We start from the raw sequence: 15,981 nt of genomic DNA, 5'->3' as shown, positions 1-15,981 counted from the left end.
GGTCAGATAAAATTGACAAGTGGGTTTGGGTTGTGTCAGAAATACCAGGTAGCATCTTCTACAGGGTAGATGTCTCCAAGCTTTCAGAATTAGTAGGTTGTTTACACAAATACACTATGTAAAGATGGCCAGGTTTCATTGAATCTGAACCTAGGTCTCAGGTTGTAGGCACTGATCGACAGATACTGTAGGAACTGATTTTTTAAGTCATTGATTGGAGGTAAGCCAGTAAAACTGTATTGTCTCTATTTTTCCCTCACGTTGAAAGTAAACAGTCCCTCCATAGCACTAGGATGTAGGACCAGCTTACTGTATGCTCCCCATATCCTAAACTTTTTAAACCATTTGGGAGAAACATGTGAAACTGTCCCAAATCAGCGTCTAACATAGCCCTCACAGTAGGCAGGATGTCAAGCATGCTTGTGGTATCTGATCTCTGTATGCCTGGTGTGTTTATCCAAAGCAGAAACTGTTTTTTATTGCTGTTGTATGGTAGTAAGGTAGTACTTGGATCTATGTATTGCTTCTATGATCAGCAGTGATCAGAGTGGGATGACTTGGTGCAAGTTTAGTGTGTGTTATTTCGAAAGTATGCAGTTCTAGTCTTTGGTGATCCTATTCCTTACTGTTTAATGGTTGTGTTTATCTCTGTTTTCAGTGGGGGCTATTGAAATGATGGGTAGGCTTATTACTGGGAGCACAGAAATCACAGCAATAAAAGGGAATTGTCCTTGTCCTTTCTCAGTGAACAAAGGCACGTTATCGAGAATAAATGGGTGTCATAGTCAAGTTGAGTGTGTATTTTAAAAGACATGTACTCATCAAAAGAGCGCCCTATGTCAACCACTTTGCCATTATTTAAATGTGACTTACAAATCAACATGCTGTCATTGTACTGTGTAGAAACTGTAGATGTTTGTACGTATGAGTATAAAATATGTGGGCTAAAAAGATAAAGGAAAAACAAGTTGAAAAAAACGATCAACATGGCAGAACACTATTGTATGTTGTCTGTGTGTTTTGTAAATGACAATTAACAAAAAAGATGTGAATAAATTCTTCATTAATTACTCCCATGGGATATTGAGAATATTTGACAGTGATGCTGACATGGTGCTGTATTTATTTTATGTGATTTGTTTATTATGCTGGGATTTGCACTTGTGTGCTATTTATCTCTCCAGTTCTATGAAGAAAATGATAAATCACTATGGAAATAAAAACAAAGGAAAAACATTTACCTGTTATTTTCTGTGAAAATACTGTAGTGTGCACTGTACATGATGTAGATGTTTGTATGATGATGTCTGGTTTTTACTGTAGTGCTGTTGTGTGTGCAAAACGAAATATTTCCCCGGCCGACACACTGACTTTCAGGCAAAAGACACACACCCAAGTGCACAGACATGGCTGGGATCCTGCATCTTGTGGGCCATCTGCGGGATCTTGATGGCCTCGATGGAGAGGTAGGTGCTGGTGTACCAGGAGTTTCCAGGATGAAGCAAAACCACAGCTTGAAGACTTTTGGTGAACCTGCAGGCAATTAAGTAAGACTTAATAAAAAAGAAAGAAACTCCTCATGTGAAAATAAGAATTGGTTCATTGATTCATAAAATATCTCTAAACAATGCCATTGTAAACAAACACATATAGCTCCAAAACAAATGTTGATCTCATGTCGTGGCATCCATAGCTCTGTCTATGAATTTGAGAGTGCAGCCTACAAAACAGACCCTTCCATCAGCTGTTTACCCTAAAAAAAAGTGACGGGGTACCGCTTTGTTGTTTGAATACTAGATTGCCGCTTTAAACGAATGTTGTGACGGATACCTTTACCGTAGCACTGTAAATCCACCTGGTGTGATTCTGATTGGACAAGAGCGAATGACGGTCGGAATGCTCAGTGCACCGTGGAAGCATCCGTGCTTATTGTAGGTTGTTGCATTACCAGGAAGTTCTGTGTTAGCTGTCAGTACTTTGAAGAGAACTGTGATTGTAGCTTTACTTGATCCCTGCTACAGACTTAACGAATCTCGCCCTCTGTCTCGACGAAACAACTGCACATATACTGAAAGTAAGTAGCGTTTCTTAAAAGCTGTGACCGATCGATGGGTGACGATGAGGCTGTAGGTCAGTTTGATTCAGTCTACCTGCTGGAATGGAATGGAATGGAATGGAATGGAATGGAACATTCAACTTAATGGAACGGTATCAAATGTCAACGAAGTTGTAGCAGTTCAATGACACAGTGTTCGGGCTTCTGATGAAAGACACGCTCAAACCTGCTACGGGTATTTGTAACAGAAGATTAACGTTTTCGTTCTAGGTGGTATTTGCTGACCCGACCAACTTGATTAATATTTTATTAACATAGTTTATATTGCCGGTGACGTTTACGCGTCCCCGTCAAACAGTGTGTTAATGTTAGTGTCGTGTTTCCATACGCTTTAGATTGCCTGCATGACAATAATTATATATTTCAAATGAGGCATATGTTTTATTCACTAACTGTTGATGCTCGCAGATGACATACCATTGCGTGTAGCCTAATCTTGTCATTCAACTCAAACATGAATTGCATTTACATTTGGTGTTGTTAAACCGACAAATTGAGATAACATCAATTAATGTTCTGAATTAAATATTAATATGTTACAATTTTCTTCAAAATGCATGAAAACGCTTCTAATGCAAAGTTCACATATAAATAAGCCAGCATCAGTGAAGTTTTGCCTTTGATAGGCAACCAATTTCTATTTGAGATAACCGCTTTACTCAAATAGCGCAATTTTCATTTGAACAATTTCAAAGCGCATAGAACTGAGTGCATTAAAAAAAAAAAAAAAAAAAAAAAAAAAAACATATTATTAACAACAAAGACAATTACAGGAAGGCCTGTCTGAAGAGGTGAGTTTCTAGTCCTGATTTGAAGGAGCAGGAGTCTTTTGGCAGTCTCATTCCAGAGCGAGGGGCGGGAGAGCAGAAGGTGTGGCCACCCATTGAGCACAGCTTAGTCCTGGGCACGCGGAGTTGGAGGCTGTTGCCGGATCTCAACCTGCGGGACGAGTTTTAGTCCTTCAGTGGATATGGCCCAATGCAGGGACTTCAAAACAGGGGTGATGTGTTTCTGCACTCTCACCAGGACCCAGGCAGAGCTGTTCTGGATGTATTGGAGCTTCTGCAGGCTCTTGCTGGGGATACTATTACAGTAATCCAGCCCTGAGGAGACAACGGCTTGGATGAGCTTCTCTGCATCAGGCTGTGTGAGGGTCGGACAAAGTTTTGAAATGTTTTTCAGGTGTAGGAAAGAGGCTTTACATATGTTTTTTTAATGTTGATGACAAACACCAGGGAGGTTTCATATTTATGGCAATGTTGGAGACTTGAGCAGAGATTGAGATGTTTTGACCAGCGATGGAGAGGAGGGTTATGTTAGAATGCTGGACCCGGTGGGGGGTGCCTACAAGTAGGGCTTTAGTGTTGCTGCTATTAAGTTATAGACAGTTGACTGTCATCTAGGCCTTTATCTCCTCAAGGCATCTGTTGAGGCGTACAGTGGCTGTAGAGGGATCTGAGTTTTTATATAAAGTTGAGTGTCATCTGTATAACACTGGTGTCTATACTGTACCTTCTCATTCGTCTGAATTAGGCTCCTGGGAGGCTAGAAAAAATGTTTTTGTCAATGGGCCGAGATTTTTCAAAGATGTATGGCAAATAGATAGTAAGAAATGGCAAGAATGATGCACAACACCCAATTTGTTCAACCCCAGTATGACATCAACCTTTTAGTTAACTTGCTGGCTAGTTTTTATCTGTCATTATTTGACAGATAAGTAGTCAAAAATAGTCACTATTTTCGCTCGCCTATCCTGATCACAGTTATGTGGATATACAAAAATAACGGACGGGGCTTGTGTCCTCGGCCAGTTTGGGGCTGCTGTTACAGATCCAAACCTTCTGCATACTATATACTGTATTCTGATGAGATAAAGCCTATAAGCATTAGCTTTGGAAAGTCTTCACCGTGTGTAGTGGATTTAATACTCCACACATGGACTACATAAAGGGAGAGGTCTAATCTGTGGTAGTATCGGAAAAAGAGAAAGAAAGAAAGAAAGACATGAAAAATACTGTACCTCTCATTTCCTCCCCCTCTTCACTCCCCTGCAAATGACTTAGAATTCCCTGTCTTTCCAGGTGGCCTGGTTGGGGCAGGATGACTACTGTAACCCGTCGGAACCGTCATATAGAGGCGACTGTGGAGAAGCGAGGTCCGAACGAGGAAGATGAAGATGAAAGAGTGGAGGAAGACGAAGACAAAGGGGACTCGAAAGATCTCCGGCTCACTCTTATGGAGGATATCCTGCTTCTGGGACTCAAAGACGAGGTACATGAAATCTATGGTGTTTTACTGTCCTGGCGCCCCGCTGGTGGAACGAGCTTCCCACTGCTGTCATGACTGCAGAGTCACTACCTATCTTCCGCCGTAGATTGAAGACCCATCTCTTCAGGCTACTACTACTACTATCTTAACTGTCCCTCCTAATGACCTCTTCATCCCCACTACCCCCCTGTGCAAGTTTCTCTCCTGTAAATAAATATAAAAAATAATAATAAAATCTTCCTTTCTTCTAGCATTGTGACTGCCAATAGCCCCTGGTCTCAGCATAGATTTTTTATGATGACTGATGGATAGATGATTCATTTACTTAGTCAAATGTATTTGTTGTATGTCGCCTTGGATAAAGGTGACTGCTATACATTTACATTTACGTAAATGTACAGGCCCTCCCGAACCAGTCATCAATATCAGGCCATGTTGCTAACCAGGAAGTAGAACTATCTGAAATATGATATTGAATACTATCCCTAACCCCTTACCCAAACCTCACCCCTAACCTTATGCCTAACTCTAACCTTAAATTAGCACAATGGTATATTGAATAATCAAAGCTGTTTCTTGAAGGTTTGGTATTGGCCCATGTCTTGACGTCAGAAATGGGTTTCATTTCATAGTCTTTGTGTGTTTAGCAACAGGGATGGTATTTGCAAAGTAAATGTCCATCTATACTGTACATGATTCATAGTTCTGAAGTAGCCTAGTTAGCTAGCAAGCTGGTTATCGGAACATAATTTGATGTTAGTTAGTTGCTGGTTATCGTTGGGATACATACAGGGCTCTATCTGTTGCAGTTGTTTTATATTTTCAAGGTATTCCCAATCAGGTTCAGATTCAGGTTCATACCTGGCTAAAAATCTCGGGCTTTGTGCCACTGTGTTCGCTAGCTACCATCATTTTATGTGGGGTTTGTTTTGGTTCTTGTGAAAGGCTGAGGCAGTGACCATTCTGTCAGCCAATCAGGGCTGAGGAACATGAATATTATTGACTCATGAAAACACACCCACAGTGGCAGACTGTATTTCCAAGAGAAAAATATCAAATAAATCATTACAAATAGTTGTTGATGATTTAAAAAAATAAAATAAAAAAAATAATGCACACATTGGTTTATTAGATGCTTAGTAATAATACAAAATTGAAATTAAACCGACTGGAGTGGAGCTTTAAAGGTGAAGTAGACACACTGCCTCAATAAGACATTTCAATGAGGCATTATTCTAGAATAAACTGGCACATTAATAAAGTAATAATTTGTATAATTTCAGCCAATAGTTAGAAAGTAAAAGTATTGCTCATTAGAGAAAAAACGGGTCCCCATCGTGTGCCCTGCAGTCTGTGCGTGGGGATTCCACTGGGGCTCTCTGCAACCACATAGGACCCCAAGCCCACGCAAGCTAGCTACGTTAGCTAACTTTGTGGAGACCTCTATGTATTGAAAACCCTAACCCTAAAGCTTACAAATATTGGCGCTCATAAACTAGATCATGTGGCTGAATAACGTAAGACAATGATGCAGTTGATTGATTATATTTATACGAGCTATACATTGAAAACTAGATGTTTAAAAAATACAGACAGTCGCAAAGATCCCGTAGCATATCTTTAATTGTAATAACCATAATTAATATTTTATTCTATCTTGTGGGATCGCTTTAACATTTTGTGCGCATTCTTTCCAACCTCGTGCACACGTATTACTATGTGGTGTGCACGCATTCGACTAAATATGTCTTAATTGGGGTCTTAATCATCTGTGAGTAATGTAAATTCTAGTCTTCTGTGTTCATTCAGGATGGTGATGTCTGATTAAATTAGCTTTGCATTGTTTCCAGTCAAGACTCAACATCCTGTATCCATATGTATGTGAAGTGACAGTTGCTAGTGTTTGGCTTTCTCATAGCTTTTGTTATTGGGATAACAATTGTTGGAAAAGTTTAATCAATGGCTCTCTGAAGATGTTGCACAATGTTTGCAAATGGTTCGTAATGTTTGTCATTTGCTTTACTTTGCATAGTGTTCAAAACGACACACCCATATCAAGGACATACAGTGCATTCGGAAAGTATTCAGACCCTGTCACTTTTTCCACATTTTGTTATGTTACAGCCTTATTCTAAAATGGATTTTTTTTTTTTTTTTTTTATCTCATCAATCTATACACAATACCCCATAGTGACAAAGCCAAAACTGTTTTTTTTTTTAGAAATGTTTGCTAATTTATTAAAAATAATAAACCGAAATATCACATTTACATAAGTGTTCAGACCCTTTACTCAGTACTTTGTTGAAGCACCTTTGGCAGCAATTACAGCCTCAAGTCTTCTTTGGTATTCAGTAGGGACAGATACAAAAACATAAAACATTGACACATTGAATAATCAAGAGTCAGATGCATTTCACCATCATGCTTTAGCTAATTTTCAGCATCAGTCCCGAGTTGGATCTTCAAATAAGAAATTAACAGATAAAAAGTACACACTGCGGACACTGGCCCTTAAATGCTCACCCGTGGTATAGCAGGATCTTCCCGTTCTTCACATCGGCGTAGTGAAGTAGATTTGGGTGAAGGTGGGGCTAAAGTTGTTTGATACGATTTTTTACATTCCTTCATCTTTTTTGGACCAACTGGCAGAGCAGGTTTTGACAGTGGAATCTAACCTCGATATCCTTTGACTGCTTTAAAGTAGGTCTAATGCTGTCGAACAAGCTTGATGATGAAACAAATTAAAGCAACATCCCCTAACTTGGATGTCACTTTGTGACAATGTCATTGTAAACATGGCTAGGGAGCTTAATGGAGTCAGTGACGTTTGACTGTCCGTAAAGACGGGGTGCCACTAGTCGTTATTATTATTATTATTATCTGCTGTAATAAACTGCTTAAGTACCTGTGTTTGGTTCGTCTCCTAGGGTTACATATCCTTCTGGAATGAATGTATCTCGTCTGGATTGCGTGGCTGCATTGTAATTGAGCTGGCCCTCAGGGGCCGCATCCAACTAGAGCCTGTAACCATGAAGAGAAAAAAATTGCTGGACCGCAAGGTACGTATGTACTTAAAAAAATTAAAAATAAATAAAGTGAATTGGCAAGTTACACTATCCTTCTTAATCCTATGTTTATTCTTTCAATCCTTCACTAAGATTTGGCACTTGGTTCTGAACCCGTTCAGTCTCAGAGCATGTGTGTAAACATTGGTGACCTGTAACCTCTACATGACCAGGTGCTGCTCAAGTCAGCTGCCCCCACTGGGGACGTGTTACTGGACGAGGCTCTGAAGCACATCAAGGCAACTGAGCCGGCAGAGACCGTCAACAACTGGATCGAGCTGCTCACAGGTGTGAATGGGGTAACACTTTACATGAAGTTGACCTAAACCTGTGAAGTAATTACTCTAGTAACAATATTGTACTGTATTAACATGTCATTATAGTAATAATTGTCAGGGGCTGGGATAGGTGTCAGCCTGAGAGAGATTCACAATTCTGTAACAATTTTCATTTTTTTTTAGTAGATTAATATCACAATTGTTTGGCTAACATGAATGACTTAAGACAGATTGATTGACAACTGTAGCTCAATGTCCAGAAGTCATTCAGTCATATATGTGTTTTCTTGGGCTTACATGACAGTATCTCAAGTAAATCTTTAATCTTCACATGTCTTGCTTTCGGAGTCAGGCGAATCGTGGAATCCCATGAAGCTCCACTACCAGATGCGTAACGTGCGCGAGCGCCTGGCCAAGAGCTTGGCAGAGAAGGGTGTCCTCACCACTGCCAAGCAGAACTTCCTGTTATTCGACATGGTCACACACCCAGTCACCAACACCACAGAGAAGCAACGTCTGGTGAGACGGGTGCAAGACTCCCTGCTGGACCGCTGGGTGAATGACCACCGGCGCATGGATACCAGGGTGCTGGCCTTGCTGGTCCTGGCCCACGGGTCTGACGTGCTGGAGAACGTGCTGGCGCAGCTCCCTGACGAAAGCTATGAGGTAGTGTCTGCCCGCTACCAGGCCCTAGTCAAAAGCGACCCCAACGTTGAGGGCCGGAGCAATGATGGCCCTCGCGAAATTATCTGGGCCGTCTTGGATGCATTCAACAAGGATTGATTGGATTTGCCTGTATAACATTTGGCCTCCTCCAATGAATCATTCCTCAGTTTCTAGGTTGAGGCCATAGGGTTAGTAGCGCAAGGGGGTTGGGAATGCGGGGATGCTTAAGAGCAACAGCATCATTTTCCTTTTTTCAATTTATTTAACCATGTTGGTCTACTCAGTAACAATCATCGTTGTTTTTCATAAGTCCTGAGATCCATAAATGTCATCAACTTTCCTCTCTTTTGAGTTCTCAGGGTTTTTTTGTTGTTGTTCTACAGTGCTTTGTTGCAGCTGTAGGTATTAATGTTTAATGTGGCTGGCTTTTTATTTATGTTTTATATACGAACCCAGCAACTTTTGATTCAATCTAGAGGGTGCACAATGTCATCATAATAATGTCAGAACTATCTGACTACTTGATCATTGTGGCTGAGCTCGTACAGCTAAAACAAAAAATCTATCTTATTATATTATTTGCGTCATTATAAAGAAAACTCTTCTCCATTCCAGAGATTAAGTTGGGTGTGGTTGGCTTTTTGTTTTACTTTCTCTGATCATAATATCAAGGGGTTCTTCCATTGTGGAAGAACATTACCACTTTTGAACTTTTTGTTGCTGCCTTCTGGTCACATATATCAGTATGTACCATGGCAAAATACTCTACATACCTCTGACACACCTCATTTGAATGTATTGTTGTTAAGTTGGCCAGACCTGTAGGACTGGAGTCACTTACACAGAGGCTAAAAAAAAAGACTGCACCTTTAACAATGGTAATGTTATGTTTATTTGTGTGAAAGTGAAAAAGTGGTCGCTGACTCTCAGATTACTTTGATATCATTTATTTAAGAATACATTAATTGAATTGGTTAACTGTGCCTAAGTGACCTTTTTACCCATTCTCTACCCTAGTATCTATGTAGGGAGATATATTTTGGAATAATAATATAAGATTTTTATCAAGATTGTGTGATCTCATGTCTGTTGTTATTTCTGTGATGTCATGAGTCTGACCAACTTTGGTTTGTGATCATGTTAATACAGGAGGTTTTCTTTAATGTGACAGAATTGTATAAAACTTGATTATTATCAAATGTCGTCACATCCTCCAATACACCAGTACCTCAGGAGTGCCTTACAGAAGTGCAGTTATCACTGGAGGTAGTGATGGCAGCTTCTCTCCGGTTTTTCACTCAAACCATGCCAGATTTCCCCGTCACACTGGGATTCAAACTGGCAATCGATTTTTGTGTTTTTTATTATACACATATATTTCAATATCAACAATTGCAGAAAATAAAGCTGATAGTGACTTTAATGCAAGTTTGATTGAATTGAGTGCCAAGTCAGACAAAGAGGATCAGGGTGCCATGCATTGTTGCATCCACAAGATGGCGGCAGCACCTCATCTACTATAGTGCAGATGCCTCCATTGGAGTAGTGAATGTCTCACAGTATCTTGTTAAAAATCGCCAATAATCCAAGGGTCCAATATATGTATTAAATTGCCCTGAGACACACATTTAGCTAGCCCATGATATGCATTTTACATACTTATAATCTACATGTTTGTAATGTCTATTTTCGTTTATAAAGTTTTACCATCCTTTTAACCTAATACAGAGGACAACCTATTACAGTAGGTCTTGTTTCACTGTTACATGAAATAACCCTCTTTTACTGTTTAAGTTCCTCAGGTAGATCAACCTTTAGATTTTCAATAACATGATACTACTGCAGTCACTCTGGTTCACATACATTGTGACTGTTATGCTTATTTTACTCTCTTGATATGCCACGAAGCTGTGTCAGATGCCACTATAAATGGGACTAAATTTAATTCCAATACCACCCTATAGGGGCTGGGGGTACAGATGGCATACATGGTGTTTTCAGTGGCATGATGATGTAACACAGTCAAAGATGCCAATTCTATGTTGGCATACCATCCCTGTATGAAGACCCCTTTAGACTAGATGTTTACTTGAGATCCTTGACATCCATATGGTCATTCAAGAGATACTTTCTTCCGAAGCAACCTTCTCATGCTACTTAAAGGGGCAATCTGGGATTCTGTACATCCATTTTTGGACTTTTAAATTATTGATATATAGTCATATTATATTGAATGTTACACATATTATTGAATAATTAACTTATAAATGCGTCATGCGCTTAGTTCAACTGTCTTACCCCATCAGAACCCAAAATATAAGCTTGTTTTACCCGATTATAGTATAGCTATAATCATTAGTATAGCTTAAAAACATAATTAAAACTATCATTTTGATCTCATGGCTGGTCAGGCCTTGCATTCATAGGTCCATTTGTGTATTTTAGAGTGGTTACATTTATCCAGCCCCATCCCTAAGCGGTTCACCAAATAAAGTGGCAGGGAGAACACTTTGTTATCGTGTGAATCCCAGATTTCCCCTTTAAACAATGGTGGATTCTTCTGTCTCTGTTCCTACTCATAAAAACAGAACTATTTTTTACCTTCTGCTATTAGGATTTTTAACTAGGGCACTTGTCTTGTCTATTACATTCTGTTTTTCTAAAATAACTGTTTCCATCTCTTCTTCCACGCTAAAAGTAGGATAACAGGCACGTGCCGGTTGTCACCACAATGTGTAATCAATGTGGACCCTCAACAAAGCTCACTGCACTGTTGGGGCTCCCTGGGGAACAGCATTTGTATTGTGGATAACGTGGTATAGATGTCAGTTTGTTTCTCTGCCCATTCTCCACACTCCTTTCTTTCTTTTGAGCCTTTCCTCTCAGTATGGTCTAGGCCTGGTTTGAATGTGGGGGTGGAGACTGGGATGGGGATGGGAGTGGAGGCAGGGATGAGGGTAGAGGTGGAGACCGGGATGGGGGTGGAGACAGGGATGTGGATGGGGATGAGGGTGGAGGTGGAGACGGGGATGGGGGTGGCCATAGGATTACAGGTAACCTTCCATGGACAGCAGAGGTTTTGGGCAAAGAAATTACCTCTCTTATATACAGTAGAATCTGTCTGTCCACCTATCAGCTACTGAGGATGAAGGGAATGGGATTGTGCCTGTTGGTTACTTATTCCACGTGAGGTCCAAATAATAAGTCACAAATATTATTTACAAAGTTTACTTTACAAAGTTCATAGAATATATGTGCTATTTGAATAAGGTGGCCTAATAACCTTCATGTGAATTGGGCCTCACCAAGACCCAAGATCCACCATGGGGTGATGAATATAACAAAGAATAAACCTGCAATGACACCAGAAAAAAGCTCTGAAAAGCCTTGATTTCATAGCTGGTGATTAAATAGTCAACACATGTGTTGGACATTCTAAAATGAAAGCCACTGAAATGTTTCATCAAATCTGAATGCAATGATTAAACTAAGAAGTGGACAATGAATGATTTGGTTTTGGTTTCAACAGGTAGAATTTCACCCTGCTTCTCCAATTCACAAATTTCCCTCTTTCCCCTTCAGAGCCCTATGTTTAATTAACAGGAAAGCAGACGACCCACAAAAAAAAAACTGTGTAGGCCCCAAAATGGGTATATCGATCCATGGCTCTCTCACCAGCGGGGGAAAAAAATGGCGGTTCAGGGGCAAGACAATTCCGGACACCTCGATCAATATCACGCTTCATCATCTCGTTGCCATGGTAACCTGTCGAGAGGGAGGACACTGCCTGTCATTTATTTAGTCCGGACGATTCCTGCTCAAAGCGAGCGTGTGCCGTTAAAGAGAGGAGGGTCACAGGGATAAACGGGTCAAGGCTCCTCCTGAAGCCCTCCTCGCTTCAGCAATGCTATGTGGAAAAATGCGATGCGGAAAAAAAAAAAACATCATCCAGGAGGGCGCTTTGTGAGTGGCTGGGCAAAGGGCCAAGGTTTTTGCCGCCTTTCATCCTATAGGCCCTTTCTCAACTGTTGGAAACTCGATTCCTCGCCGTCCTCTCTCACGTCCTCCACTCTCGTCCTACTCAAAACTCCTGGGAAACCAGGAGAATAAATAAACTTGATTGGAAACGCCACTGTGAATGACAACATTCAGCTCCAACACATCTGCTGGAAATGTTGGAGATATGAGATCTCCATAAGTGTGACTTATAAGAATCCACAACGTATTCCCCCTTACCAAGTACAGTCCACCCATTAATGTAACTAGATAACTTTCGGAATACTGCTAGGGCCTTCCTCCCATACAGTATCTCTCTGGACTGATGACATCAGCACCCAGAGTATCCTCACACCATAGATTGAGGGCTCTTGTCATTGACCCCAATCTTGGGAGGGTCATGCAAATATGATCCTTGGAGAAGTGTCTTCTCCTTAGCCCTCATGGTCATCATCCAATCAGCTGCCGTGCTCGGAGGTGGACAGGTTCCTATTCTCTCACTGAGGTAAAAGCTGACTTGGGGTCAAGTAGGAGGGGGGTTGTTGGTTAGGGGAGGGGCTTTAGCTCTGCAGTCTTTCAGCTGGACAATAGGGAGCCTGGTGACCTGTGACCCCTGTTGGCTGCTTCAGATGGTCCTGCCTCCACAATCCCAAACCGGTCAATAGTGACCTTTGCAGCTTACTGTGATGGGCCCTATTGATTTACTCAGAACAGGACTGCAATAGCATAGGCACTCCCGCTTCTGCAATGGTGCACAACTGTGGTCCTGGAAGCCTGCTGTGTCTGCTGGTTTTAGCCACTCCTTAACAGTTTTCTTCGCTGGCATTTTATTTATTTATTTTATTTCGATGGACTCTTCTATGGGGTTTTTATATTTTATCTTATTCTTGCTTTATGTTTTTCTTATTTCAGAATTTACATTTCTATAGTGTGTTCTGTACGTTTCGTAAAAGTGTAAAATACATTTTGTAAAAATTTGAAATAAAGTGGGATTTGATTTAAAGTGCTATCTGAAGTGCTAGAATTAAAAACATTTGCTTTACTTTGGGGGTCATTTCCTCCACTGGGGTCACAGAGCCATCTGTATCCAAAGGTCATTCACTTTGGCCACCATCTGGGTTAGGATGTCTCTCTCTCTCCCTCTCTCTCTCTCCTGGACACACGACACAAAATAGAGGGGCCAAAGGTTCCCTATGCTCTTGTGCCCATTGTCATGGTCAATGACGTTAAGCTTTGTGAGCCTTTTTTTCTGCAACGTGAACCCTATTGGCTAGTAAGGAGATGGTGGTTGAAGGAGAAAAGGAGAAGAGTGTAGTAAGAGAAAACAGCCTCATCTCTAAACACAGGGGGAGGAGAAGGGAGGGGGCGAGGGAAGGGGGAGAGGGAGGTTCGCCGCAGTCCATTTATTATCACAGAGATCAATAACCTCCACCATGACGGGGGTTGCTAGGCGACTGCAACATCCAAGATGGAGTCAGAGAGGTGGAGAGGAGCAAAAGCCAGCTGGGGTTATGGGTCATCAGCAGGGTCGTTGGTCACTCTGAAGTGAGGAGGGGTAGGGGGATGTAGTGTTGTCACTTTCTGTATGGTCTGAAAGAAGTGTGTAAGAAGAGCATTGCTGTTTTGTCACCGCATCAGGTAGAAACACTTGAACTCATTTAGTGCTGAGGGTGAATAAAGTCGCCAAATGGTCAACATTCTAGAGTGCCAAGGGTGACTTTATTCACCAAGAATGCATAACTGATGATGCTTAATTTTGTAGCCAATCAGAGTATTGTTGCTAGGTAAATACCACATAAAACACTTGCTGGTGAGCGTTCCAGGAATACTTGGTGAGTTGATGAGTTAATAGCTAAAAAACAACGGGAACAACATCTGTGGCCAAATCACCTCAATTGAACTCTTTGACTTGGTCGGATGTTACTTTGTGTTGATTTGGCCACAAATGTATAACTTTGTTTTTGTCCCCAATCACTCCATTGTTTTTTGTTAGCGGTGGCTAACAAAAGGATTTCTTTATTTAGCTGACGCAAATGATAAAAACATGAGAAAAGTCGTGACAGGTTCATTCATCGGTTCATTTATCCCAGCCCACTAACTGCCGGAGACCTGCCCTCCGCCTCTGTGCTAACTGAGACTTTGCTAAACTAAATTATCAACAAAGCGTCCAAGACAACTAAACCAAGTGCAGACGAATGTAAATGTAAATGTAAACGGTTGACACAGACGTTGTGGTGCTGGCACAAGATCTTTCATTATGATAAACTTTGGCATTTGGAATAGGCAAGAATTTCCCATACCTGGCAGCCAATTAAAGTTGCAGGTGGCCTCAGACCAGAAAAGGCACATGCACGCCCAATGCGTTGACAGGGTGTAACACAGTGTCAAGCTTTGTTGGCCATGGTAAAAAGATTGTCTGGGCCAACTGGAACATTCTACCAGAGCTCACAGATGCATGACTAAAACTGTCCTCTGCACCGTGTGATATTCCTCACGATGCAATGCACACCATTGAGAGTTTTGTTATCCCACTGTATGACAGGACATGAACAGAGGTCAATGTCCATTTTGCTATGGCCCCCTGTGGTGGCGCTATATGTACATCTTTTCAGGGTACATACTGTAAATCTACATCACAAAATGATCAGAAAGCATTCAAATTAAAGGTTTGTAAAATAGTGGTACCATTGGTGGCCATTTTTAAAAATGGCTGCTACAGCTGCCAGGGGCCAAATCTGTAGTGGCTTCATATCGTACATAAATCTACCTTTGTGCCAAATGTAGTGCTTTCATCAAAAAGTGAACAATATATTGGCTTTACTAGGAGAGAGAGAGAGAGAGAGAGAGAGAGAGAGAGAAAGAGGAGGGGGCAGGCCTTTCAGGCTGTATCAATCGCCTGGGTCTCGGCCATTGAAAGTATTGATTAGTTACCTTCCTTATTAACATGCTGATTAAAACAGGCAAGAGGAGAGAGAGAGAGAGTGAGAGAGAGAGAGAGAGAGAAACAGATGGTTAGAAATGGGGGAAGGAAGCAGGCTCTTGGTTGTCTCTTCGAGGGAACGACAGAAAAGCAAGTGGCAGGATGTGGAAGAGGAAGAGAGGAACAGGGAAAGCAAGAGGAAGGAGAGAGGTGTCATCACAGCAGGGAGAACAGACAGAAGACAGAAGAGGAGGAAGGGGGGAGAGATGGAGGGATGGAGGGATGGAGGAAGGTTGATGCCCAGCTGAATGAAACCTCCAAAAGGCCTGGACTACCTTCAAGTAAGAGGCTCCACAAGTCTTTGGGAGGAACATTGGGGGAATATCAGAGGACCATTACAGTGAGATACCCTGCAATGGGACCTATGATAGGGGCCATTTAACACCTGTTCTGTGCAATGAGTGATAACCATACTGTATGGTTCTTCAATACAAGGACGTGGACCTGTAACAAACAATATCTACATCAGAGGTACAGTAGGGATCTTTCCCATTTCTTATTTGATTGTCAATGCTGTGTACTGTGTGCATTCTGTCTTTATTAGTGTGTGTGTGTGTGTGTGTGTGTGTGTGTGTGTGTATGTGCCTCCATGTGTAAGTGTGCATTCTGTC

General features: G+C 41.4%; 1 protein-coding gene across 3 annotated transcripts; it reads left to right on the top strand.

The window, feature by feature from the left end:
• Positions 1-1,938: 1,938 nt before the first annotated feature.
• On the top strand, positions 1,939-11,229 carry LOC310812311 (Golgi phosphoprotein 3-like). 3 transcript variants are annotated; one of them, XM_083680813.1, is made up of 5 exons: positions 1,939-2,074; positions 4,198-4,387; positions 7,313-7,444; positions 7,624-7,738; positions 8,081-11,228. In XM_083680813.1, the coding sequence occupies exons 2-5, from the start codon at positions 4,217-4,219 to the stop codon at positions 8,509-8,511; spliced, it is 849 nt and encodes a 282-aa protein (XP_083536939.1). In that variant the 5' UTR covers positions 1,939-2,074; positions 4,198-4,216; the 3' UTR covers positions 8,512-11,228. The 3 variants fall into 3 exon arrangements, with proteins under 3 accessions (XP_083536939.1, XP_083536941.1, XP_083536940.1); XM_083680815.1 differs by lacking the exon at positions 1,939-2,074 and adding an exon at positions 2,092-2,291 and having other exon boundaries at positions 8,081-11,229; XM_083680814.1 differs by lacking the exon at positions 1,939-2,074 and adding an exon at positions 2,092-3,263 and having other exon boundaries at positions 8,081-11,229.
• The last annotated feature ends 4,752 nt before the right edge of the window (positions 11,230-15,981 follow it).

The sequence above is a fragment of the Argentina silus genome, assembly GCF_951799395.1.
Source record: "Argentina silus genome assembly, chromosome: 11".
NCBI classification, from domain to species: Eukaryota; Metazoa; Chordata; class Actinopteri; order Argentiniformes; family Argentinidae; genus Argentina; species Argentina silus.
Note: the sequence above shows the minus strand (reverse complement) of the source record. Positions and strands in the feature narration are given on the sequence as shown.